Source organism: Miniopterus schreibersii (assembly GCF_964146895.1).
Source record: "Miniopterus schreibersii genome assembly, chromosome: 8".
In the NCBI taxonomy this organism is placed as follows: Eukaryota; Metazoa; Chordata; class Mammalia; order Chiroptera; family Miniopteridae; genus Miniopterus; species Miniopterus schreibersii.
This window is the reverse complement of record NC_138109.1, coordinates 55,389,622-55,417,322: the sequence shown is the minus strand read 5'-3', so window position 1 is coordinate 55,417,322 and position 27,701 is coordinate 55,389,622. Positions and strand designations below refer to the sequence as shown.

The 27,701-nt window shown below is 37.0% G+C and overlaps 2 protein-coding genes across 3 annotated transcripts in view; one reads left to right on the top strand and one right to left on the bottom strand.

The window, feature by feature from the left end:
* Positions 1-23,885, bottom strand: part of HS2ST1 (heparan sulfate 2-O-sulfotransferase 1) — a 146,998-nt gene extending 123,113 nt beyond the window's left edge. For both annotated transcript variants that reach the window (XM_081146026.1, XM_081146027.1), the window contains exon 1: positions 23,342-23,885. In XM_081146026.1, the coding sequence (XP_081002152.1) occupies positions 23,342-23,465 (124 nt within the window). In that variant the 5' untranslated portion in view covers positions 23,466-23,885. The remainder of the gene's footprint in view (positions 1-23,341) is intronic.
* A 219-nt stretch (positions 23,886-24,104) lies between these two features.
* The window catches only part of SELENOF (selenoprotein F), a 28,982-nt gene continuing 25,385 nt past the window's right edge, over positions 24,105-27,701 (top strand). Inside the window, exon 1 of the mRNA XM_081146028.1 lies at positions 24,105-24,502. Coding sequence (XP_081002154.1) covers positions 24,413-24,502 — 90 coding nt within the window. The 5' untranslated portion in view covers positions 24,105-24,412. The remainder of the gene's footprint in view (positions 24,503-27,701) is intronic.

Below are 27,701 nucleotides of genomic sequence, written 5' to 3'. Positions count from 1 at the left end.
GTGCTGCTGGCACCGTTCATTGTTCCTGCCAACAACCTCGTCAGATAAACACTGAATTCTGTTCATCCGCTGGTTCCTTGTCAACAAGCCATAATCACATTTTGACACACTTTAGTAGATTTTAACAAAGTAGAATTAATCCTTTGTGTCCCCATATAGCCTAGGTTTACAAGCTTTTACAATTTTTAACAGGAAAGTCTTTAAACAATCAGTACTGAACATTCAGATACAGAAGGATGAAAAAAATCTAGATTAAGAACTGGTTTTATCACTATTAATACCTGTAAGTGGTATTTCAAGTTTCTGTTCATAAACATTTCCTTCCCCAATTTCACTCATTTTGATTTTATTAAGAAATTGATTTGGTTCATGAAAATATTTCTGGGAAAGATAAACTCCACACAGTAGTTACCTGTGCAGAAGAAAGGAGGAAAATGAGTCCAGTGAGATGTACCAGAGGCCTTGATATACCTGTGTTACTATAAATGTGGAATATTAATATTTAATAGAGCCAAGTGGTGGGTGCACAAGCTATATGGTTAGGGGGAAAATGGTATAAACTGCTTTGTAAGTCTCTACCAACAACCTCGTCAGATAAACACTGAATTCTGTTCACCCACTCGTTCCTTGTCAACAAGCCATAATCACATTTTGACACACTTTAGTAGGTTTTAACAATCCCAGACCCTACCCCCCAATGAAAGTTCTATGGCTAAGAAAAATGTTGGTCAAGAGGAGAGAAGAAATAGTTTGGAAATATTATACATTTCATAGGAAGGCAAATCCAAATACTTTATACAAGGTAAATGAGAGGAACAGTGTCCCAGCAAAAGAGATAGTCTAGGAAAGACTCCAGAAAACAGGCCCGCACCAAATACAAACTATGATTATGATTTTGCCAAGAATCAGCCTGGATCAGTAACTGTCGTGGAGATGCTTCTAAAATTATCCTTAATATCATTTTTTTTGTTGTTTTATATCTGATACAGATGCTTGGGCCACAACCTTTGTTTATTGTGTGAGCAGCTTTTCTAACTTACTATGTATTCTTAATGGCATATGAGAATTTTGGTTTAACTTCCCCATACCCAAATATGCTGAAATATACAGACAGCAACCAACCTTTTCCTAAGTGGCATCAATTACTCTAAGTAGAACATTAAATATCAGTTTAAATCTAATTGTACTTCCCACCGTAGCCTACTGAATTTAAGAATAACATGTGATATCACCTAAAAAAATATTAAACATGCAGCTTTAGTAAACAGTAATTATTAGAATAATGGATCTATTTTAATAATACCTGCATATGCAACTTCAAAAATCTCTGTTCCAGTTTTAAGAATGTTAGAGAAAAATTACCGGAATGCAAATGGATTTATAAAACATCTTATGAAGAAAACATTGCTAGCAGAAAAGGACTGAGATTTCATTCATCCCCCTGAATTAAGTAAGTTATGTAGCTAACCAAGAAAGCAGTATTTCTCTATCTTGTAACTTCTTATACTTTTTTTATTTTTTTTCCATTACCATTTAACCCCTCTATACCCAACCCCATCCCCATTTCTATCTCCTCCATCCCCACCCCACCTCACCCCACTTCTTACATTTTGAAGACAATAACAGCTCACCATTAAAAGCAGTTCACTGTTAAGCCTTTTGGTCTTTGGCCAAATTTGGTTTAAAAAAACAAACGTTCAAAATATAGCAGAATTAACAATGCTCATTTTACAGTGACCATGGTAAACTCAAAAGCATAATTTAAAATATTCATGATATATTAGTCTTGTAACTATCAAAATTATTTTCAGGAGCTAGTAAGAAAATGTTGTGCATTTGTATTGAACTGAGTAGGTTCAGTCTGAGTCTCTAGAACAGAGGCTTTCAACCTTAGCTGTGCAAGAGAATCACCTGGGAAACTGAGGCCCAGGCCAAGCCCCAAATCAATCAAATCAATCTTCGGAGGGTGGGACCCAGACTCAAGTATTTTTGAAAGCTTCAGAGGTGATTCCAATAAATAACTAAGACTGAGAACCATGGCTGTAAAAATACTACAGTATAAATTTGATTCAGTATTCCACAAAGAGAAAATACAAACACATACATGACATGGAGTAAAAAAATTGAAGTAGTCTGCTTTTTTTGGTGGGACAACATAGTGTAAGTCTCTTCTAAGTCATCCTGACATATTTTAGCTCAAACAAATTAATCGTCCCACCACAAAGGAAAATTCACAGCAAATTGATCAGGTAAAAGAGGCCACAAAACTGGTAGCAATAGAAACACCTTTCTACAACTGATCATTGTACATAGCTGCAACTAATCTGTACCCTGAAATAAATAAACATTTATTTTTCCTAAAGACTTACATTTAGCTCTTGTCCTTAATGAAAATAAAAGACCAAATGGTAATGATGAAAACTGTTCATCCCTATCAATGAGAAAACACCAAGTTTGAAAGCAAATCTCAAGAAGCCCTGCTACATGCTATATGGCAAAAAATTTAAATTGAATTTATTTGCATAAACAGTTCATAACTACATATTTTTTTTAAACATAACACTTAGGTTATACATATGTTCAAGTACTAATTAGTATTCAGAATGAAAGACCATACAGAAACTCAAATTCAGTCTTTCCCTTAAAGGAAGTCTCTCCTACCAGCTGAATTATGTTTTTCTTCAAAGCAGCTTTTACTTTATCATAATAGTAGCTTGCATTTATACTGTTTTGACATTTCCTATGCTCTCTAAGAATCAATCCATCCAACACCTCTGTGAGGTGGATACTAATCAGTTACCATATTGTTCTCAACTCCTTATTTCTAAGACTGTGAAAATCTTACTCATAAGCAGTTACTGAGCTGAGCCAAGGTGAATGAGACAAAAGAAGTGAACACTTGCCAACATTCACTGTTTGGAGGGTTTTTTTGTGTTGGTTTTTTGGGTTTTTTTTACACTAATCCACCCCATCCCACCCCAGTCAATAAAAGAAAGTTATAACATGTGATCATTTATCCAACTGTTTTTCATAACTGGCTACAACAAAAGCTACGTAGGGAGTCCCTGTCTCCCTTGAGTGCCCCCCCGCCCAAAATGCTGTCAAGGAGAGCAAATATAAAAACCTCAACTGGGAAGAGAATAAAAAAACTAAAGCGAAATGGGCAGGAGGAATTATTCACAGCAACTTAATTAAAAGTGATTGATATTTTAAGGACTGGGAAAAAGGATTCTAATTAAAATATTAAGCAACAGTGCTTTGAGTCTAGAAAATAACCCCATTCCCACACAGAAAGGTCTATGTATACTTTAATTTCAAATTTTCAAGCTGTTACCTCAGTAAGAAAATAAGCCCACCAACTTCTCATTAACTTAGAACAGAACTCCTTAAAAAATGTCTCTAGATACAATCCATCTTCAAACATAAAACAGAATATACTTTATACACCGTTCTACCAACGCACCTTCCAGTTGACCAGAGGAAATCAACCTTACCTTTTCTTCCAGAGGACTTCAGAGTATTAATGTTACAGTAACAGCATAGTGCAAGGCATGCAAGCTAAAAATATTTAACAAGTGATCTAGTTAGATATCAGAGAATGGCTGCTGTTTGAGTACACATGTAACAAAGGATGATGACAAAAATAAAATGCATTTTAAAGGAATTATTATATAGTTAATATCTGTAAGTGTGGTTTTATAGCTTTTACTTAAGTTACTGAAACAAGTGTAGGACAGGCACCAATGAATGCCAATGCAGAAGATAAAGGTACCTAAAGAAAACAATATAGCAACACTAAAATGGATTGGCTCAGATTTGAAAGGAATATATACACACACAAGATAAAAGAAAAAGCAACCCCTGACAAGAAATATGTAAGAGTGATGCCGAGTTAAGAAAATTGCTAAAGACTGTGGCTAGGAATAAAAAATGAACCCTTTCTCCACAAATAACATGCTAAAAATTGTCATAGAGGGAAGCATTCCTACTTTGGGAAGGAACCTAACTAAAAAACCCTTCAAGACTCCTTTCAAATAAAAGATTCTATTATTTTATGATTCATTCACTTGAAGTCACAGTAAAACTGACATCATCTTAAAGTCATCAAACTCATGAGAAATGAAAAAGAATGCATACTAAACTTAAACTGCAGAGGAGTTAACATTTGATGTTCTTCAAAAGGCCAACTATACATTGTTCTTCATAATTACATGTTAACTTCTTTGTACTCCTACAATTAGTTCCATATACATCTAACTAAATCAATTTTGACACATCTAGATACTCAATAGTGACTATACCTCCCAAAAAGTACCTGTGGAAAGAAGGGAAGGAGGGAGGAGCAGGCTTAATACTGCTATCATTTAAAAACATACAATTTTGATAAGTCTACTTAAACACTGAAATATCAGTTTGCAAAAAGTGTTCAATCTGAATATGGAATTAATTTAATCAATTCTAGAATGACACTTCCATGGTATAAACGCACACCCTAGAATCAAATTCATCTGAGTAGCTTAAAATTCATCTTTTCTATTGCTATAGGAGGAAATATAAAAGAAAGGTACAATACAAAATGAATTAAATTTTTTTAAAGTTAGGTTTGAGCTAGTGCCTAAGCTATGTGAACTTAAGCAAGCAAATTATTTAACCTAAGCCAATTTACTACGCATCTATAAAAAGAGAAAACACTGATAACTGTCTTAGAAGGCTGTGAGGATTAAATGAGATGATTCATTTATAGTGATTAGAATTCCCAAAACATGGTAAAAGCATTCATTACATATCAATGATTAATTCTGATACCACAAATTAGAGAAACATATGTATATATATCTTATTTTCCTCTTAACAGTGAAGTCCAATGAAAACTATGTAAAAATCAGGCACAAAGTAAGTATAATTTCAAAATCTAGCTAATGCAATGGTATAGAAAAATAACATTATCAGTAAATAAGATTACTTTCCTAAAAATTTCACAAAAGTACTTGAAAATATTTTAGAATTTAAAATCTACTAGCAAAGCAGCCTCCTGGAAATTAACAGCATTCTCACTCTACAGCAGAAAGAGGGAGAGGTGGGTATCAGTCAGCAGGTGGAAGGAGAAAGGTATGTAGTGGAAGGACATTCCAATAATATCAGATATATATGTATATACTGAAAGCGATTTAAAGAGTACATGTTAAAACTGGTGAAATCCAAGTAAACTCTAGTTTAGTTAATAGTATTAGACCAATATCAATTTCCTGGCTTTGATAATTGTACTATAGTTTTATAAAATGTTATCATTGGGGGAAGCTGTGTAAAGGGTACACAGGAACTCTCTGTACTATATTTGTGCAACTTCCATGTGAGTACAAAATTATTTCAAAATAAAAAGATTTCTAAAATGCAGAAAATACATCTCACAAGAAATCTGTGCAACTGAGACAAAGTAAATTATATATTTTCAAAATGTAAAAAAAGACCTGAATAAAGAGAAATATGTTTCCATATGGGGAAGTCCAAATATAACACCATCATTCTAATCATATTATTAATATTAAGCGGTTCAATTTATAATCCTAATGTATTTTCTTAATTTAACAAAATGAATCTGGGGCTCAACTGAAATAATAGACAAGTAAACCAAAGTATCATGCAGGAAGGATTATCCCTACCAAGTATGAAAGGATATAATGCTATAAGAATTGAAAGTAGTATAATCCTAACACAAGAATTGTTAGACAAAGCAGTGTAGTAAGATGGCCCAGAACACACCCTATTCCTTATATTCCTACAAACCTAAATTCCAGATGGACTGAAAAATAAAAGTCAAAAAAATAAAATAACAATAAAATTACGTGACAACTTATAAAAATATTATTAAAGGTTTCTGGTCTTACATGTAAAGAGTATAGAAGTCATTGTCACCAACAAGAAAAAAGCTGAACTGAAAATCAACAACTCTTCTTACATCCATCAGAGAATTGAGGTCCAAGGCAAACCACTAGCCTAAGAACTGGAGAGACGGGTGAACACAGAATCACAGCTTACAGGAAGCAGAGGTCCACAGTTGAGTCCAGTATCCCTAAGAGCACTTAAACTAGAATTTATGAATTGATGAAAACTAAGTGTGGACTAGCTTGAGAGCTAAAAACTCAGGAAATGGGGAGTCTTGGGGAGGGGAACTTGCCTGGGTTTTACATCCAGGTGTTCCAAAAGATTCACACTATGAAGATCTGAGGAAAATTCCCTCTTACCTCCAGCAAAGGGTTGTAAGAGTGGGAGAAAGTAACCATTTTGAAATAGCCCAGAGCTTTCTCTGTTCTCCATAGCAAAGTCCTGCCCTCAAAGGAAACTATTTTACCAAAGCTTATCTATCTGGGGTTAGGGAAATACAATAACCAATTTTGGTCCTGTCTAGCCTTCCTGCCTCACCGAAGTAAGCGTTGAGGGGCGGAGAAATAGGGGAGCTAAGAAGCACTCAGGAAAGTCACAGCCAAGAGACACAAGCTCACTAAAAGACAGACTTAATCACAGGATTATAGAACGCTTCCTCTTTCCCCACACCTTACTGACCATCAATAAGTCTCCTATATAACAAAAGGGTACAGCTGAAAAAACTACAAGCCTCAGCAACTAGCTAGGGAAGTTCAAAGACAACAGGGACACTATAGGTAACTTCAGTCTCTGACACCACAGTTACAATAATCGGTAAACACAGCCTAACCCTTAGCCAGATAACATAAAACCTCACACTAAAGGTCTACTTGCCTGAGTTCCATTTACTCAATACATAATGCCCAACTATTAACAAAATAATTACAACCTATATTAAAATGCAAAAAAATCCCCTTATGTTTCTCTCTTCCGAAGAGACAAAGCAAGCATCGGAACCAGACTCATATGACAGATTTTCAGAATTACCAAAGTGAGAATTCAATAACTATGATTAATATGCTAAGGGCTTTAATAGAAGAAGTGGACACCACGCAAGAAAGAACAAGTAGATAATGTAAGCAATGTAAGCAGAGACATGGAAAACCTAAGAATCAAAAGAAATTGACAAAAATCAGTAACAGAAGAATGCCTCAGCCCTGGCTGAGTTGGTTAGAGCATCGTCCTACTATGTCAAGGTTGCAGGTTCGATCTCTGGTCAGGGCACATAAAAGCAGCAACCAATGAATGCATAAATAAGTGAAACAACAAACTGATGTTTCCCTTCCTTTCTCACTCTTTCTTTCTCTCAAATCAATGAATAATAAAAGAAAATATATATATATTTAAAAAAAGAATGCCTCTGATGGGTTCATCAGTAGATTGGAAACTATGGAGAAAAAAAGTCAGTGAGCTTGAAGATATGTCAATAGAAACTTCCCAAACTGAAAAGCAAAGGGGAAAAAATAATTAAAAAACAAAACAAAAAAGAGAATACCAAGAACCATGGGACAATTACAAAAGGTGTAGCATGTATATACATGTATAATGGGAATATCAGGAGAAAAGAACAGAAGGAATATCTCAAGTAATAATGGCTGAGAATTTTCTAAAAATTCTGAAAGACATAGATCCATGAAGCTCAGAGACCATGAAGCAGGATATCTACTAAAAAAATTTACACTTAGGCATATGATATTGAAGTTCCAGAAAATCAATGAAAGAGAAAGTTTTGAAAAAGGCCAGAGGAAAAAATACCTTATGTAAGAGGAACAACGTTAAGAATTACATAGGACTTCGCTTCAGAAACTGTGCAAACAAGAAGACACTGAAGGGAAATAACACTTTAAGTGTTGAAAGAAAGAAAAACCCCCACCAACCTAGAATTCTGTATCCAGCAAAATGATCCTTCAAAGGTGAAGGACAAATCAAGATTTTCTCAGGGAAAAAAATTGAGGGAATCTGTCACCAGTAGGCCTGCACTACAAGAAATTAAAACAAATTCTTCAGAGATGGAAATTATATATGTCAGGAGCTAGATTTACATAAGAAAGGAACACACTAAAAGAAATAAATGAAGGTAAAATAAGATACCATTAAGCACATACACATTTATAAAATTATGTGTGTTTATGCTATATTTATATATATCTTTATTTAAATATGTATTTTTACCAAAAGCAAAAAGTCTAAAGGATGAATACTGTATGCAAATCAAAATCTATTGCATACATAAAAATACTATAAACCAAATTGAAAAGCCAGCTACTATATAGAAAAAATTATGACAAATAGCAGTCTTAATACATTGTTTTTTAAAAATCATCCACAGATCGGGGAGTTGAAGAATAAAGGGTTGACTTCTCTGATTAGTGAATCTGGGAGATGAAACCAAGCATGCTTTGTTCAGTGTCTCATAGATTCCTTTCCATTTACAGCCAGTCTTATCTGCAGATGCCCACAATTCTCCTGCTCTGGTCGAAACAATTAAAAGACCACATTCTGGCCCTATAAAGATGCCTGCAGTTGTCCAGTGCAGTGACTGGCTAGACAAATCTTAATCAGAGATGAAGTATTGGGAAAGCCATTGTGGCTACACATTTAAGCCAGTTTTTCCAAATTCAACTTTACCCAACCAAAATTCTGATCTACATCTGATTCCCTTATATATCTATTCAACTGGTACAGAATTCATAGCGGGAAAGGTATCAATTATCTGCTTCCCAGATCTAAGCAGTTATCTCCAATATTAGCCACGTTTTATAACTTAATCTAAATGTTTCACAAACCAAGTATTCACAATTAAGAGGGCTAAAGTGTAGATATATAGAGAAAAATATATAGATGAGTACAGATAATTTGTTTTAAACAAAAAAGATGCTATAGGACATCAAAGAGCATTTTTCTTCTTGGACACTGAGTATCTTGAGGTATCAGAAGGATGAAATCAGAGATGGATTTACACTCTGAAGCTAATCAAGTTCAACATTTAGGGCCATACATGTGGCATGGACCCCTTCCAAAAGTCCTAGACATGATTTTATATTCTTTAAAAGGACCCCTAAAATTATAAATGCTTGAAACTCTCACAAAATTTCAATCAGCTCTGGATGAAACCCAGGAGTAAAGCAGAATAAAGTCAAATACATTCTAGATTGGAATCTTTAATTTTAGTCCAACTAAGAAGGTTCTTGAAACACACAAGTTACTATCAAAATTATAGAATATTATAGCTAAATGAAACAAAATCAGTCCAAGTGGTGACTTCATAGTTTATAACCATAAAAAGCTGAAACTGTTTAAAGACAAGACTCCTACTTCCCCTCCTCAAAAAGAGGGTTTATTATTCCAGTATTATGTTAGCTATTACGGTAGCAACCTAGGAAAATTTTTATGATCTGATGTTAAATGAAAAGATAAAATATTATAATCACTTCTATCTAAGGAACCCCTATGAAAGAACTTTGCAAAAATAATGCATGTTTTAGTATGTGCAATAATGATTACTTCTTATTTCTTTTTTTTCACAATATTCTAATTACTTTTGTAATTTAAATTTTTTAATTATAATTTTAAACCATGACTATAAAGAAATAAAAATAATCTTGTGTAGTTTTAAAGGTTCTGAAAACATTCCATAAAGAGTTCCAAAATGTTTTTAGCAACTGTATTTTTTAATGTATAACTTTATTAAATGACTACTTTGACAAATAATATCATTTTTGTTCCATATTTTATGAACACACCATAATTATGGTACCTTCTTCAGAACTATACTCAGAAGCATTTAAGGAAGACAGGTTCAGCATATTAACATACATTGTTGCACTTTTCCTGACTTCTTCTGTCTCCTCCCTTTAAAAGTATTCCCATTTCTTATGTCTGACAGTGGAAATGCCTTTAGTACCTATACTACTTATTTCCTATTACTGTTCTATATAAACAGTGGAAAAGACTGATGGGTATTACTATTTATTAAATCAGTAATTTTAAATTAATAAATCATAAGTTAATATATTTGATCATGATCCTAACCTAAAATAAAATGTTGTATGACTTTTGTGCATCATTTTATTTATTCAGGAATTTTTTTTAATGTTTTCATTGATTTTTTTAGAGAGAGGGGAAGAGAAAGATAGAAACATTGATGTGGGCGAGAAACATTGATCGGCTGCCTCCCCTGCACGTGCCCCAACTGGGAAACAAACCTGCAACCTGGACATGTGCCCTCACCAGGAATCAAAACCAGCAACCTTCTAGTGCATGGGACGAAGCTCAACCAACTAAGCCACACAAGCTAGGGCAGGGATTTTTTTGTTGTTTGGTTTTTTTTGTTAATCTCCAGGCAAGATTTGGGCTGTCATTGCTTTGAGTATAAAATAAATGGGTACATTACATTAACGATGTGAAATTTTATGTATTATACCATATACAACCAGAGCAATGGTTTTAAAAAAAGCAACAGCTCTCCTCAAAACTATCTTTAATTTAAGCTTTGGAGATTTTGTTTTAGATTTCAGTTAAATTTAAATTAGCAAGACTTTCGCCCGGCCGGGCGTGGCTCAGCGGTTGAGCGTTGACCTAGGATCCAGGCGATCGGGTTCAATTCCCGGTCAGGGCACATGCCCGGGGTGCGGGCTCGATCAATGACTCTCTCATCATTGATGTTTCTATCTCTCTCTCTCTCCCTCTCCTTTCCTCTCTCTGAAATCAATAAAGATATATTTTAAAAAAAAAAAATTAGCAAGACTTTCCCACTTCACTTTTACTCTGTGAACAAAATGAAAGTATGGAATGTGCTTTCCCTGGCTCCATAAATTAAAGGCAACAAATATGCTATCACTCCAAAATTTATCTCAGAACCTGAAGTGTTACATCTCATTGCAGTTGAAAAGACAATCTATAGACATCTCTTTACTGTTTTAACAGTTCAATGACCATCAAAAGAAAAGAAAATAGGCTAAAAAATTTAAGCTGGCAGTTATTTAATATCTACACAAATATTTAACTTATTTTCCTACCTCATTCTGCCTTTTTCATGCATTCCATATTAAATGTACATCTGTAACTCTTCTCAACAATTTTTCAGGAAAGATGGGATTAAAATGCACACTAAATGTGAAAAAAATGTATAATTCAAATTAGAAAGTCAATTGCAAACTTTTAACTACACTGAACACCATTTAAATAAGTCAAAAATCTCAAAACCAGCTATAGCACACATCACATAGAACTCCACTTATGGAGACTATAAAATAACTTACTAATTTTACTAAGTAATTTTTAAAACTACCTCTTATCTCAAAGAACATTATTTTTAGGGACAGGAACATTATTTTCCCCCATTAATTCTTTGGTCATTCCCAAAAAGCATTCATTCAACATACCATAAGTTTTACTTTTATCATTTATTTTATAGTTTGAAAAAGCTCTCTTCCTTACTTCTTTGCCTCATCTCTCATAACATTTCTCCTATAAGAGCCAATATTACTATAAGCACCTAAGTAGATGAAACAAATAAATAGTCAATTTTTGATGGTTAGGAGATTGTTAATTCACGTAAGAACACACAAAACCTTGCATACTTAGTTAGGCAGGCAGGTAAAAGTTTTCTAATTAAACTGGTAATCCAAGGTAGAAGACAACTGTCCTATGACACTGCTTAAGGAGAAAACAAAACAAAGCCCACTCTTCCAACGTTGTTATAAATTCAGAATAAAATTTACTTAGAAAATTATAGGGTCCCTTGATCAATTTCTAGATGGTAATTCTCGAAGGCCTAGACTAACATATGCTTAAATTTTGGGAACCCAGCCCGGCCAAGCGTGGCTCAGCGGTTGAGAGTCGACCCAGGATCCAGGAGATAGGGGCTCGATTCCCGGTCAGGGCACATGCCCAGGTTGCAGGCTAGGCAGTCGATCAATGACTCTCTCATCACTGATGTTTCTATCTCTCTCCCTCTCCTTTCCTCTTTCTGAAATCAATAAAGACATGTTTAAAAAAAAAAAATTGGGGGGAACCCAAATGAAAATTAAGACATATTCTGAACTTATGGGGTACTACACTTCATATGAGGATAAATGAAAGTTGTTTAATTTTGTCATCCTCAATTCTGGATTGGTAAACTCACTAAGAAGTGAATTAAGAAAAGTCTTAAAGGCACAATTGAAATGCAAGTAAATAGAGCTCCCAACAAATCCAGCATCTCATTCAAAATGTTTTCACTGCTAATTAGGAAAACTAAGAGATATTCACAAACTATATGATGAAAGAGGTGATGATCACAACACAATTTATCTCACATTGTCTCTATCATTCTGGCCTAACAAATTTCTGACTGCAGAATGGCAAATCACTGTTGACCTGATTAAAAAGCCTTTGAAGCTGTGTAAGATTCAAGAACTCTGTTCTCTGGGATTCTCATAATCCTAGGAATAATTCTAAAAGTACAACCTATTCTATTCTTTATATTTTAATTTTTTTTAAAGTTGAAATTCATAAATTAAAATGGATACATAACACATTTTTCCCCCTCTGTTTGAGAATATGACAATGAATCACTGTGGGGAAACTGACAGTAAAGGAACTATCACATAAAACTTTTTCCACTGTAAAGAAACAGGCGTGGGTTCCTCTTCCTTCACTAATTTGACTATCATTAGTGCTTGAAAAAAAATCTAGAAGCTAAGGAGTTATTTTATACATGTATGCACATACATGGAAATTCCCCGTCACAATTCCAACTTATTTTGCATTTTATAAAAATCCATTCTTAAAATGCCAAGTTGGCAAGGATTAGTTGGAAAGAGTGAAGAGAGTTCAAGCTGTTAAAAAAAAACAGGGCTTTTTGATAATTTACATAAAAATAAACTTATGGACACCGCTTATCTTTAGGAGCAAATAATATTAATCACCAGTGACTTTTACTCTTTCCTAAGAGAAGAAAGAAACAGCTAATCATAATGTTAAATCTATAACTCATGTAGCATCATCACTTGATTTACCTGAACACTTATCAGACAAGTGTGATCCTATTAGGTGAGGCACTAGGGATAGCAGCAAGAAATGTAAACTCTAAACTACATTAAACCAAAAAGGCAACACCACCAAAGAGAAAATAGATATATTATCATCACTATCAACAACTTATAATTATAGTTTTTGTAGTTTACATTTTCATATTCATTATATCTTTTGAAGATCATCTGATTTTCCCAATAACTCTCTGAGGACAGCAGAATAAGCATAATTTACATTAAATTTGTACATGTAAAACTCTTAAAATATGCCCACTACACAATAAGTATTCAACAATGGTTCATTATTAAGGTCTGTTACAGCTGAAGGTTCAATGGTCAGGATGGATTGCATTGGTGGGAAAAGCAAAATACCATTTAAGAAACATGGATAAAGAAGGAAGATATTCTAAACAAGTAAAAAAAAGGCCAAAGGGAAGTCAGAGTGGTCATGAGAAAGAATGAGGCTGTACCTAGTCACAGGCTTAATTAGTCAGAGTTCCAACCTAAGAAAAAAGGAAAAGGGCATACAATGGCATCTTAACAACAGACATTCCTGGACAGGCTCATCCCTACTCAGAGACTATCACTAATAATTCCCAGGTTCGGAAGCAAAAGTCACAAATAACCCTAATTCTCCTCACTGAGAAACCTATTTTGAGACACTAAAATATCATCAGAGTTTGTTTGCTTTTTTTAACCATCAAAACATGAAGGGAAGATAAATTTATTCTAGAAGACAATAGTGAAATTATCTATTCTATCCTATTTAACAAAGAGACGATGTCTATCAAAATATACTTTAAGATCATGTCAAGCCAGTCTTTCTTATCAGCTCTTCTACAGAGAAAACACCTGAGCTAAGCTGGTTTTCTGATAATGGTATATAACACACCAGGAACGTGCAACACTTTATTAAAGAGATGGGTGTGTTTTGTTAAAAAGTAATAAAACTAGGGTGAATTTTTTTTAAATGCTGGCAATTAGAGGCCACTTCCTAACTCCAAATACAAAATAATCACAAATCTCTTAGTCATATTAGATCGAGAATCTTAGTGTCAAAACTAATGGCTGAACCAGTTTCACTTTGACATGGGTTTAACATAACCAACAAAGTCAATTACGAGGTTGAAGGAGAATTTTACTGATTCTATTTTAATTCAACAACTCAATTTACTCAAAGCTCCAACATTCCTCCCTAAATTCAAAATATTATATTACATATTTTATCACTGAATACTTAAGATATTGTCCCTTTACATCATACCTTAGAAACTGAGTTCCCAAAGGAGAGGAGAAAGAGTGCATAAAAAATTTAAAGAAAAACTGCCAAAATATTCCCAAATTAATGTAAACTATAATGCCACAAGTCCAAGAAGTTCAACCAACCTAAAGTACAAGAAACATAAAAACACACACACACACACAAAAAAAAACCCTGCAGCAAGTCCCATTATAATTAAATTACTTACAACGTAGTGAAAATCTTAAAAGTAGTGAAAGTTAAAAAAAAAACGATATTATGTAGAGCTGAACAAAGACAAGAATGATGGCAGCCTTCTCATCAGAAACAACACAAAACAAGACAATGGAGTAGTATCTTTAAAGCACTAAAAGAAAAAATGTCAACCTAGAATTCTATACCTAGCAAAAATATCTTTCAAACACTAAGGCAAGTAAAGGTTTTTTCACATTCAAAAAGTGAAAAGAATTCATCACCAGTAGACTTTCATTATAATTTTAAAAGTAATCCTTCAGGTTGAAGGAATATGGTACCAGACTGTAATCTATACAAAGGAATGAAGAGCATTAGGAATGAAAAATGTATGGATAAATTTAAAATACTTAAAAATTTTGTTAATCTCTTTGAAAGGTAACATTGCTTAAAACGAAAATAATAACAATAACAATATATGCAGGGCTCATATGTAGAAGTAAAATATATAATAATAGCAAAAGGCCAGGAGAGAGTAAATGGAAGTACAATGATTAAGGTTCTCATATTACACATAAAGTACTATAACATATGCCATAAAACCTAAAACACACAAGAGCACTGCTAATAAATCATCAAATGAGATTAAATGGAATTTAAAAATACTCAGTTAATCCTAAAGAAGGCAGAAAAAGAGAAAAGGGGTAACAGGGAACCACTGGAACAAACAGAAAGCTAATAAAAACTCAGAGATATAAACCTAACCATATCAATAATTACATTCAAAGTAAATACTTATAAGAGATTATGAAGGATGAACTGTGACTTTGCTTCATTTTCTTGCTATAATTTATGTGGAATTTTGTACAACTATCAATAAAATAAGCACCCATTTTTATTTTTTTTAATTCTCCTATGACTTGAACAGGAGGAAGGTTTTTCTCATTTTGTTTTCTCTTCACCCCCCTCCCCCCACCATTTTGCTTCACTAGCAAGAGAACTGTTGTGTGAACAAATGAAAATGTGGAGCATAACTGTAAAGTGTTTCTGGAATTCTAGTTTTGTGTATACATTGTAATTGCACAGTTCCAATAAACTCTGTTTACATTCCAAAAAAAAAAAGAAAAGAAAATGTTCTAAGTACACCCCCTTTAAAAGGGAGATTGTGAAATTAAATGGAAGCTCCAAATACATACTGTCTACAAGAAATCCACTTTAAATTAAAAAATACAAACAAGCTAATATTTTAAAAAATGAGAAAAGATACCCCATGCTGATGCTAATCAAAAATGGCTATATTAACATCATACCAAGTAGATTTCAAAGCAAAGGATATTAGCAAGGATGAAGAGGGTCATCTCATAACGAAAAAGGGGTGAATTAATCAAGAATACACGACATTCCTAAATGTTCATGCATCTCATCACAGTACTTCAAAATACATGAAGCAAAGAGTAATGGAACTTCAAGGAGAAATAGATAAACCCACAATTATCATCAGAGACTTCAAAACCACTCTCTCTATAATTGAAGGAACAAGTCGGCAGAATGAAAATCAAGGATATAGAACGCTGGAACAATTTTCCCAACCAAAAGGACCCAACTGACATTTACAGCATACTCCACCCAGTAGCAACAGAATATACATTTTTCACATTCACACAGGACATTTACCAAGACGGTTTACATTCTGAGTCATAAAACAAAAGACTAAATATATTTACAATGTATTTATTCAAAAGGATTCAATTACGTATATGCTCCCCCTTTTCATTGCATACAATTTTAACTAGTGACTGCCACCTAAAAAAACAATTTCCCAGCCTTCCCCTTTGCATGTAGATGGTAACTAGTCCTTGTCAATAAACTGAGGGTAAAAGAGGCCAGAGAAGTTTAGAAAGGGGGACCTCCTTACCCTGTCTCGCTTCTTCTCCAGGCTGACAGCAGAGAAATCTGAAGTCTGAGGGGCTGGCAGAACTACCTGACAGAAGGCACTCAAGACCCTGAATCACCTGTGTAGAGGAAAATCATCCCCAAATGATCATCTAATGCACAAGTGAGAATTTAAAAGTTATTTATTGCGTTTAGCCAATAAAATTGCAGACTTTGTTTTTAAAAAGCAGGTAGCATAACTAATTCAGGAAGCTTCTAAGGATTTTATGCAGAGGAGTAACATGATTTTACTTTTTTTTTTTAAATCCTCAGTGGAGGATATTTTTTTCCATTGCTTTTCAGAGAGTTGGGGTTAGGAGGGGAGAGAGACAGGGAGAAACATCTATGTGAGAGAGAGACACATGGATTGGTTGCCTCCTGCAGGAGCTCAGACCAAGGCGAGGATGGAGCCTGCAACGGGTACACGCTCTTGGCCAGAATAGAACTTGGCACCCTTAGGTCTGCAGGCTGATGCTCTAATCACTGAGCCAACCAGCTATGGCTGATTTACATTTTTAAAGAATTATTCTAGCTGTTTTATTAAGCATAGTTTATAGCCCTAGCCCATTTGGCTCAGTGGTTAGAGCACCCACCTGCGGAATGAAGGGTCCCGGGTTCAATTCCGACCAAGGGCACGTACCTCGGTTGCAGGCTCAATCCCCACCCAGTCCAGTCGGAGCACATGTGGGAGGCAACCAATCGATGTGTCTCTCTCACAATGATGTTTCTCTCTCCCTTCCACTCTCTCTGAAAAAGCAATGGAAAAAACATCCTCGGGTGAGGATAATAAAAATTTTAAAAAATAGTTTATAGGGAGGCAAGTATGGAAGGAGACAAACTAGTTAAGACATGGCAGTAATCCAGGGAAGAGATGACAGGGTCCTGAATTAGTGTGATAACAGTGAAAGTGCTGAGTAGTAGTCACAGTCTAGAAATATTTTGAAGATAAGACTAACAAGATTTTTCTGACACAAGTAAAACCCTAGCAATTACATGAATGAAGTTGCCATCGAGTGAGATAGGGAAGGTCAGAGGTAAAATGGGTTAGGGTTAGATGGGGTCAGGTAGTGGACAGAGATGTCAGAAGATCCATTTTGTACATCGAGTTTGAGAAGTCTACCAATTAAAGAAAATTTAAAGTGGGCAGCCAAATTACATCAATCTAATGTTTAGGAAATAGGTCTGAATTAGAAATACATATTTGGAAGTTGTGAGCATATAAATCACCAACAAAGAGAGAGTAAATAGAGATTTCCAAGAACTGAGCCCTGGGGTATTCTTACATTAGGAGCTTCAGGAGAAAAGAAGAATCTAACACAGAAAACAAAGAAGTGACCAGTGAAGTGGGAAGAAAACCAAGAGCACAGTATCTTGGAAGGAAAGTAAAGAAAGTCTATCAAAAAAGAGGAAGTGATCAATTGTGTCAAATTCTGCTCACAGGTCCAATACAACAAAGACCAAAAACTGCTCATTGGTCAAGAGAAAGTACTGCTTTGTTTTTTCTGGTTGGGAGAAGTAACAGCATATTCATATGCTAATAAGAATAATCCAGCACAAAGAGAGGAAATGATGATTATAGGAGAATGAGGGAAAACTTCTGGAACCATGTCTTTAAGTAGGTAAGGGAACAGGATCAGATGCACAAGTGGCCCAACAAGCATTTAATCTGTAGCTAACAGGCAGAAAGGCAGAGTACATAAATGCTGTTACAAGCAGGTGGATAGATAATTGTAAATAATTAGGCCATCGTGAACCATGATTATAAAGTCCATCTACAAGGACATCCCTCAAAAGTAATATTTCTGGAGAGTGGTGTTTGAATATTCATTATTATTTCAATTTCACTAACTGCCAAAAAGCCCTCTCTGAAGGCTCAACAGAGTGGTAGAAAGACATCCTGGGGTTACCTTAATTGAAATCAACTGTTTCAGGTAACTACTCCAAGGCACTACATAGTCTATCTAGAACTCATAAGTGAGGCACCAATGAGCAAATCTAGAATAACTGCATTTCAAATTATCCCAAGTCCTCTAAACAGTCACTACTGTGAGGTTTTCAAACAATTTCATAAGTAGAGAAATCTATTATTCCCAGGAACATTTTAGAGGTATTGTATGGTTTCAGGCACTTGAAAAAACTACGAAATTCCAAAGAGCAGTCTCAACCGTGGCCTGGAATGATTAGTTCATTAATTTAGCAAGGTTTTATAAACAGTGACTAACATAATTTTCACCAATGAAAATAACTACATAATCCATTCTGAATTACTGTCCTCACTGAAAAGATTATGTCCTAAAGCATTTATAAATTTATGTAGTAGTATTTTAAGCATATGAACAAAAAATATTATCTTAAATTCTTAGGCCCTATAGAAAGAAAATAAAATTATCAAGCACATAATTCTAACATTTACATAAACAACGGTTTCATTGCACTCTTCCAACAGTGAGCATTAGCAACAGGTGTGCTCCTGAGATTCAGAAAGAACTCCTTTGTAAAAAAAGCATCAAATTCTGACACACACAGTTCTAAGTAAAGAACTAAGTAAGTAACTAGTAAACTAAGTAACTTTTCATTTTGACTTCATGTCATCTTCCCTATCTCATTAGGAAAATTATGTATACACTTTAAAAAACTAAAGTTTTTTCTATGTAACATCCAAAGAAATTTTTTCTTAACTCATATGCTTGTATCCTAAATGTAACTCACAAGCTACATGTTGTAACATGTTAATATCAAAACAAACAAAAAACATACTCCATTAAACATGAACCATCTACTACAAATAAGTGACTTACCATTAATGGGATCTCATACTCCTTTGCAAATCTGATGAAAGCTATGCATATAATTTCAGGGAATTAATGGATGCCTTGAAATCTACCTATGGGTCCCTAACATTTAAAGAATCTCTGATTAGTGGGAAAGAATGGAGTCCAAAATTGATCCAAGAACATACAAAAACTTAGTATGTAAATAAAAGAAGTACCATAACATACAGTGAGAAAAACTGATTATTTATTAACATAATATTTGCCATAAGTGGCTATTCACTGAGAGATATTGCAATAAATCTCTATAAACATGATTGCTTTAATGAGTTAAAAGTAAAAAATACAAATTATAAAATACTATAACAAAATATAGAGAATGTACATAATCTCAATTGTGGGAAGTCTTCTTAAACAACATAAGAAATCTTGTTTAAATTGATGTATCTGACTGTGTAAATGTTTTAACTTCTGTATAATCAAAATGTACCATTAAGTCAAAGGGCAAATGACAGACTTGGAAAAAGACAGATGTAAAACATATGACAGATAAAAGATTACTAATTCTAGCCCAGCTGGCAGGGCTCAGAAGTTGAGCATCGACCTAGGATTCAGGAGATTGGGGTTTGATTCCCAGTCAGGGCACATGCCCGGATCTCAGGCTAGATCCCCAGTGGGGGCGTGCAGGAGGCAGCCGATCAATGACTCTCATCATTGATGTTTCTGTCTCTCTCTCTCCCTCTCCCTTCCTCTCTCTGAAATCAATAAAAATATTTTTTAAAAATATATTACTAATTCTAATACTTAAAACAAAAATTGGATAAGATAAACTACCCAACAGACAAATGAAAATGAACTAACAAGTAAACGATGTTCAACCTAATTAGAAGTTGAGGAAATGTAAATTAATCCAACAACATATTTCACAGCTTCAGACTGGCAAAAATTAAACGCTTACAATATTCAGTGTTTGTGAGTGTGTGTTGGCAGTGTGGATTACTGTAACCTTTTGGAAAACAAGTTTTCTGAAAAGTAAATTTTTAAATTTCTTAAATTATAAAATGCATATATCCTTGGTCTCAGCAATCCCATAGATAAGAGAATTTATCCTAGTGAAAATGATACCAACACACAAGGAGTTAGCTGGGCATATCAGGATGTTTCTTTGTAACACTGTATATAATACCAAGACAAAAAAAATTTTTTAAAGCAAAAAAAGTGGGGGTGGGGTAGGACTGAATGTTCATTATTTGCATAGCAGCTTACTAATTGATGGTAGATGCGAACTATGCAATATTATACAGCTATTAGAATAAGTAAGTCAAACTTCTATGTATGAACCTGGAAAGCTGTCAGTGATATTAAATGAAAAAAAGCAAAATACAGAGTAACATGTATACCATATTCATTTTTTAAACTATATTATGTGATATTGGCTTTTTTAGGAACTCCTGTTTATATACTTAATTTCCCAAGTAGTCAATAAATACACCTAAGTTTTGAGCACATCTATTGCTCTACTTGGGGCATCACCATCAAAATACTCTCAAATCAAGGTGCATATGGCATTATCAGACAATACATTCCTTTAGAATCTTCTAACGACACAACAGAAAAAATAAGGAGCAAAAATGTTTAATAGGTTTTCTAATGACTAAGTAAAAATGCTTTTTAATACTGTGATTTTACACTTACAGAAAACAACTAGATTTTTTTTTCCTATAACAGAAATAAGCTATTTCAGTTGCTTCATTGGGTAATATAATTATGTTCATTATACAGATATAAACAAGGGCCAGACATTACACTAAACCAATTCCTTTGTGTCAGAAATTGGATTTTCTCAAAATGATATTCATTCTTCACAATAAATGCAATTAACATGGTACTACAGTTAAAAAAATTCTGTTCAAACTGCTAAATCTTAGTGTAATGTTACTATAAAGTCCCAAGCAGCCTGGTACAATTAAAGGAACACTTGATTTGAAATCAGACATAGCCTGGATTCCAACACTGGTTCTGACACTTACTAGCTATGTGGTCACGTTACAAAATCTTTGAGCCTGTTTCTGCATCTGTAAAAATGGCTTTCTATAGTGTTCTTGGAAGATTAAATAAAAATATCACATATGAAAAGTGCCTAGTACAGAGTCCAGTTGTGAAACTATGCCTTCTTCTGCCTTCCTTTCCTAAGGAAGATTACTAACTGGCAACACCTGTTGTAGTACTGCCCTTTTATAAGACTTTTTAAATCAAAGATTGCTGATATAAAGCACCACATTTTATCTGCCATATTTCTGCATCTCAAGAGTATTAGTTCCTTCAAGTGTGTTATACTTGGGGCTCCTTTTCCTGGCTCATTTTTTAGAAGTATTTAGTTTGATGCATATTTATTATTTCTCATGGAATTTAAAAGTTTCTTTCTTGTAAAAAAAAACAAAAACAAACAAACAAACAAAAAAAACACACACACACACCCAAAACAAAAAAACAAATAAAAATGCAACGTTTTCTAGCTGTGGCCTTCTACACCTTCAGATAACTCTCTTCTTAAAATCATTCAGGTTGTGTCTATGAAAACCACTTTCAGGTATTATGAAAAAAATATTAGGCAAAGAAAGAAAATAAAAAAACTGAAGTTATCCTAACCCACCGTAATGTGTGTAAGAAATCCATAGCAATACAAAGAATAAGTACAAATTTTAATATAAGGCAAATTTCCCTAAGAGTCTTATTTTTTTTCTGTAAAGCTGAATCATTAATGAGGACAGAATACGACCCTGGATGCTGCTAAATGGACCTGAACAAAAAGAAAAGGTGTATTGACCAATCTTCAGTATTTAAAGTGAGTATTTTTCCATCATACAAGACTCATTAATAAAATCATAGTAAATAAATTTGACATCTCTTCAAAACTGTACAGGGTGAGTTTTACCCTAGAGTTGAGGACTGGAATTATCCTTAGCTCCTCTTGCGCTCCCATTACATTTGATGCCCTTTGCCAGAATGCTCTTCAAAATATCTCCAAGGCTTTTTGCAAAGCCTACCAAAACAACAAATAGCTACCACTGGTAATATTACAATTATTTTCTGATACATTTGTCTTAAATACTAATCATCACCCACGGTAGCATCTAGCTGCTACTTCTTAGTCTAAACGATACTGCTGCTGGTATTTTATCGCTTGCTTCTCAAAAAGTATTTCAAACGACGCTGAGGTGAAAATATATGCATAAAAACACTTCATATTACTTTTCCATATTCAAAGTATGGCCTCTTGAGCTGATTTTTAAGTGCCAAGTACATTTTTGTATCAAAATGTATCATTCTTTTAACACCCCCTTCCCATCCTGAGCTCCTCCCAAATGCCGAAATTCCTTACTATTCTGAAAGTACTTATTATATCTGTGCATTTTTCCGGTCTCCTGCAACTTCACTATCCAACTTCTTGTATTTCAGAACCATCAAAGCAAACACTGTTAACTCCTTAAGGTACTTAACCGTACGGTTCACTTTTTGCATAATCCTACTTTTCCCTTCGCGAACTCGAATCTCAAAAATTCCCCTTCGGCGTTCCCTCCTCTTCTAAATTCATATCCCTATCTTAAGCCCAAAACTACGAATCGGTTTAGTGCCACTAAAAATCTACTTAAAAGCCTGGACGCCTCGCTTCAGCACCTCGTTGAAGCGTGTTATTTGCTTTCCTGTACTACCTGGGCAGCTCATTCCTCCCGTCCGTTGTGTGGTCCCTTGCTGCCCCCAGCACAAGAGTGCAACTCACTACAGTGTGATTGCTCCTACTCTCCGTGGTGCCCAGCATCTCCCTCCATGTCCGCGCATCTACCCCTTGGAGCGCCTCCCCATCCCCGACGGATTCCGCGCCCAGGTGCCCGCAGCTCAAATCCGCGCGCCCCTCGCCTGCCCCGCGGGGCTTTCCGGGCGGCTCCGAGGGAACGCCCGGGCCGCGCGGGCCGGTCCCCTCCAGCGCCCCCCGCCGTCGCTCCGCTCCCGCCCTCTCCCCGTGGAATGCCTACTTCGGGGGAACCTTTTGGCTCCGGGAAGCCCAACCTTGCAACCTCTGTCCCGCGCCGCGCACTCAAGCTGAATTCACACTCTCCTCGGAGCCCGTGCTCTCGACGTCCCCAGCCCCAGCTCCCCCGGCAGCCCGCGAGCCAGACCCCAGGCTAGACGAAGCCCCGCTCGCGCCGCCTCCCCGGCCCGGCCCCTTCCACGCCGCCCGCTCAGCCCGGCGTGCCTCTGCTCCTCACCTAGCTTCGATCGGGACTCCTCCAGTTTCTGGATCTGGTTCTCCAAGAAGAGCATCGCCACCGCGAAGGCCACCACCGCCAGCAGCTGCAACTTGGGCGGCATCATAATCCTGAGGAGCCCCATGAAACCCGCTGCTCGGGATCAAGACATACCGCGGGGGGCGGGGAGCGGGGCCCCGGAGGCGAGGGAGACGCCGGGAGGAGCCCGCGGAGCCGGCAGAAAGGCAAGGAGAGCGCGACAGCAAGGGAAGCACCGCAGCGACCCCCCTTTCTGCCTCCCCAGTCCCCCGCCCCCAGGCGCCAGCACCAACGCCGCCGGTGCCCGCTTCTTCTCGGACTCGACGGCCGCCCCCTCCAACAGCCCGCGCCGTAACGCGGCGCGAAGCGGCTGCCGGGCTCTCGCTTTCCTCCGCTGCCTCAGTCACCGACCCCGCGCCCGCCTGCCTGCCTACCTCGCTCTCTTCCTTCCTTCCCTCCCTCCTTTGCTCGCGGCCGCGCGCTCCTCCACCAGCGCTGCGGCTGCGGCTGCGCCGCCCCCAGCCCCGCCCCCCGACCATGCCCCTCCGCCACCAGGCGCACGCATCGACGTACGCTGCTTGGCAACCAGAGGCTCCACCTCCTGCTCCCGCTCAGTTGTGCTTATTGGGTCGAAGCACCCCGGCGCTTCGCTCTCGGTTCGTGTTATGGTTGGTTTCCTTTGCCACACGCGTCAGCCAGAGCGGCATTCGATTGGGCAAATTGGAGAAGGAGGCTGGCCGAAACTGACGAAGGCGGAGCTTCTTGGCTGCTTGACGAAATGTCGTGAATGAAAGGAAGGTACCCAGAGAAGCACATATTTGGGGAGTTTAGGAAAGTGCCTGACATGGGATATCGAAAGGACCCGCGACTTTATATTTATATCAAGTGTAAAGATATTTGATCACCTTTAAGCTTCCGTATACCCTTGGGTAATCCTTCTCTACAGACTAAAAGATTTGCTCGCCACCGCCCTTCGCAGCCTGTTTTAGATCAGGCTCTGGCGTGGACTCCCCTGGCTGAGGGGTCCTTCGAGCTGCCAGAGACCTACGGAAGATGGTAACGCTGGCGATGGCGGCTGGGCCGGGGGCATGGCTGGGGCCGGCGTTTGCGCTGAGGTTGCTGGTGGTGGCTGTGCTGCAAACGGTGAGTGGAGGGCACCTCTGCCGCCGCCCCAGAGCGAGTGGAAGCGATTGCGCTGAGGAAAACGGGTCATTCGGCCCCATTTGGGAGCGACGCTTGAAAAGGGTGGAAAGACTGGGTTTCCTTAGCCACTCCTGCGGCCGGAATGCGACGTGGCTTATTTCCTCGTTTGATGCTTATCCTCGGCTCGGGGTTTCTAACGGTTCTTTCTCCTGGCTTCAGACTATCGAGTACTTATCTTCTCTTGCACAGATCCTGCTGAAAACAATCTGTAAATCACACGGTTGGGGGAGAAAGGCAATAAATCTTGGAAAGGAGTGAAAATTGCTTTTTAAGGGGAAGAAGTAAAACCGTTCCTTATGACAAGGTTCCCAGATCTTGGAGGAAAGCCCTCAAGTCTTCGGTCCAGGGTGTGCGTCCTATTTACTTCTTTCTCCCAATTATTAGTATTCCTTTAATTCACTGTTAGCCTCTGCCCTCCGCTCTCCGGCATTTACATACCTCTGTGCACTTAAGTGTTACTTTGTGTTTTAAACAACGTTGTTGCAATAAAGGGGGGTTACTCTGTACTAAAGCATAACTTATTTTTGAAATTGATTTTCTAAAATGATAGTCTTCACCTCGTTTAAAATCGGGCGGTATTAACCAAGTTTTTTTATTTGTTGTTTGTGGGGGTTTTTAAATTTCGTTTTCTTTAAGAGAGCAGACGCGTTCTTAGTCTTTGAAAGGGGGAAAGGCTAGTTTTGACTTATTTACCTTTTCACCACGAACAACTTAATATTGGCTAATTCCTCCTAAAAAGTTTGCAATCTGTGTTTTGCTATGTGAATAGAACTTTTTTAGTAGACACTGTGCTGCGATCACACATTTCTTGTATCAGCCTAATTCTTCAGGTGTTCTCCTTGCTGAGCCTGCTGGGAAGTTTTCGCCTAGAAGACCTGGTTCAGCTGATTTATCCAAGATTTGGGCGAGTTAGGGCCAACCGAAGCCCTCTCTGAATACCTCTCCTTTTCCTTTATCAAGGAGTTTGGGGATCCTGCCTGTTTGCTTCCAACTGTTTGGTGCCTTACAAATTACTGGAAGTACCCCTCTCTAAACTTTCTACTCAAGATTTTTCTTTTTTTGTCTTGCAAATGTTAGGCGATTTGAGTTCACCCTCGTGCAAAGATAAAGGGGAGTAACGTTCCAAGTTGCCTTCTCTTGATTTCCCTGTCTCTGACTATTTCATTATCTTTGGCTGTATAATTACCCCAAAACTTAATGGCTTGAAGTAATGATTTCTCATGATTGGGTGGGTCTGCTGATCAGTTCCTTCGTGGATTTCCTCTGGCCTCATTTCTGCAGCTGTGCTGTGCTAGTAGGTCAGCTGGACTTAAAGGTCCAAGGTGGCTTCATTTTTGGTGGTGCTTGCAGTGAGCTAAGGCCACTTGGTTCTCCAACATGTGACCTCTCCTCCAACGGGCCAGGCCGCCTTCTTTCCGTGGCAGCCTTAGGGCAGCACCCCTAAAAGGCAAAAGCTGCAATGCCCCCTAAAGCCTAGCCTTGGAAATCGCTTATATCACTTCCACCTCACAATATCTGTCAAAGCAAATCACAAGACCCGTCTAGATTTCAAGGGTGGGGAAACAGAAATAGGGAATACAGGAACTGTTTTCTTTTATATAACACCTTACGCGTACTTGTTCATTTAAATCCCCCGAAGTGTGAATAGCCTCCTGTTTGTTCCTTGCTATTAAAGTCATCAGGGTATCTGTAGTTTGTGTAGAGCCATGAGTATAGTAGAGTGGTAAGTACAGAGTGGTAATGAACCCCTCCGACTCCTGCAAATACAGAATGACTCTGAAAATAGAGAGTCCTGAGCAATTTGCCGTTGTTGAACTGTTTTGACTTCCCTAAGGTTTATTCTTGTCTCTTCTGTAATGAGTAGTGTTTTTAAGAAAAGACGGCAGTAAAATCCTTGAAAATGAAAAGTGTGGGAGGAGGATTGTTGAAAAATCACTTAGAAGTTAGAAAAACTGCATTTCACAGCTAGCCTAAGGGAGTGAAAAGACCAGGTGGAATAAGTAGTTTTCCTTAAAAATAAACCAAGTATCTGGAACCTGACTGGTGCAGATTGAATAAAAAAGAATAAGAGAATAATTTCTCAGCGCCTTGAGGTTGAGCTACTGGTATGAATAGAGAATTTAGCTCTTACTTTAATTCACACCTCTGAGTCCTTAAACTAGACAAGTTGAGTTTTTATCACTGTCTCTGCCTCTGAATAGCTGTAATTTAAAGTTAATAGCTTGCGTAGTTATCAGCATTTCAATGAGGTGACAACTGGGAGGATATGAAGTGATTTAATCTGAAAATACTTTCTGAGTATGATTAAGCATTAGGAAAGTAATATTTTAGTATGGCCTAAGGGAGCTGTTTTCTAGAGTTCCCCAAAACTAAGTGGTATTCAGTTCTTCATTCAGCTCATACCTAATTTTCTGCATTCAGAAAGGCGTTGCACTGAGAGCAGTATGGACGATACTGTGTCATTGGTTCTGGCACTACCCCCCACCTCCAGCCCCTTTTCTTCACAAGTTAACATCTGCATCAGTCTTATTTTAGTGGGTGGCACAATTATAATTGTCAGCGGGTTTGTTGTTCTTAGCGGTACACGCTGAATGGTGCGTCATGGATTCCGTGAAACACGGTAGTTAATAACAGTGGCTCAGGGTTTGGCGGGCAGGCCAGGATTCGAATTTTGATGCTGCCACCTGTTGTTTGCACTGTTGTCTTAGACAAGTTACCTGAACTGTCCTACGCCTCTATTTACTTCTCCATAAAATGGAGATAATAATACCTTCTTCATGGGGTAGTTAAGATTGAATAAAATAATGATGTAAAGTGCTTAGCGAGACACATGGTGTAAGGGCTTGATTTTTCTTGTGTTCATTTTCATGGTGTTCATCTGTTTACTTTTGTCTCAAATTTGAAATATTTTTGAAATTATGTGAGAAACCTATTATTTTTCTTAGAGTAAGGATCAATTAAGAGATGGCTAACCATATGTAGGTGTAAGTATAACGAAGTGTATAGTGATACCAGACTTTTTTCTGAAAAGGTAACGTTACAGTATAGTTAACACAGTTTCCCTGCTAACAACCCTCATCCACAGGGAACTCAGTAACACCAGAAAGAAAGAAAAAAAAAAATGAATAATGCAGGGAGG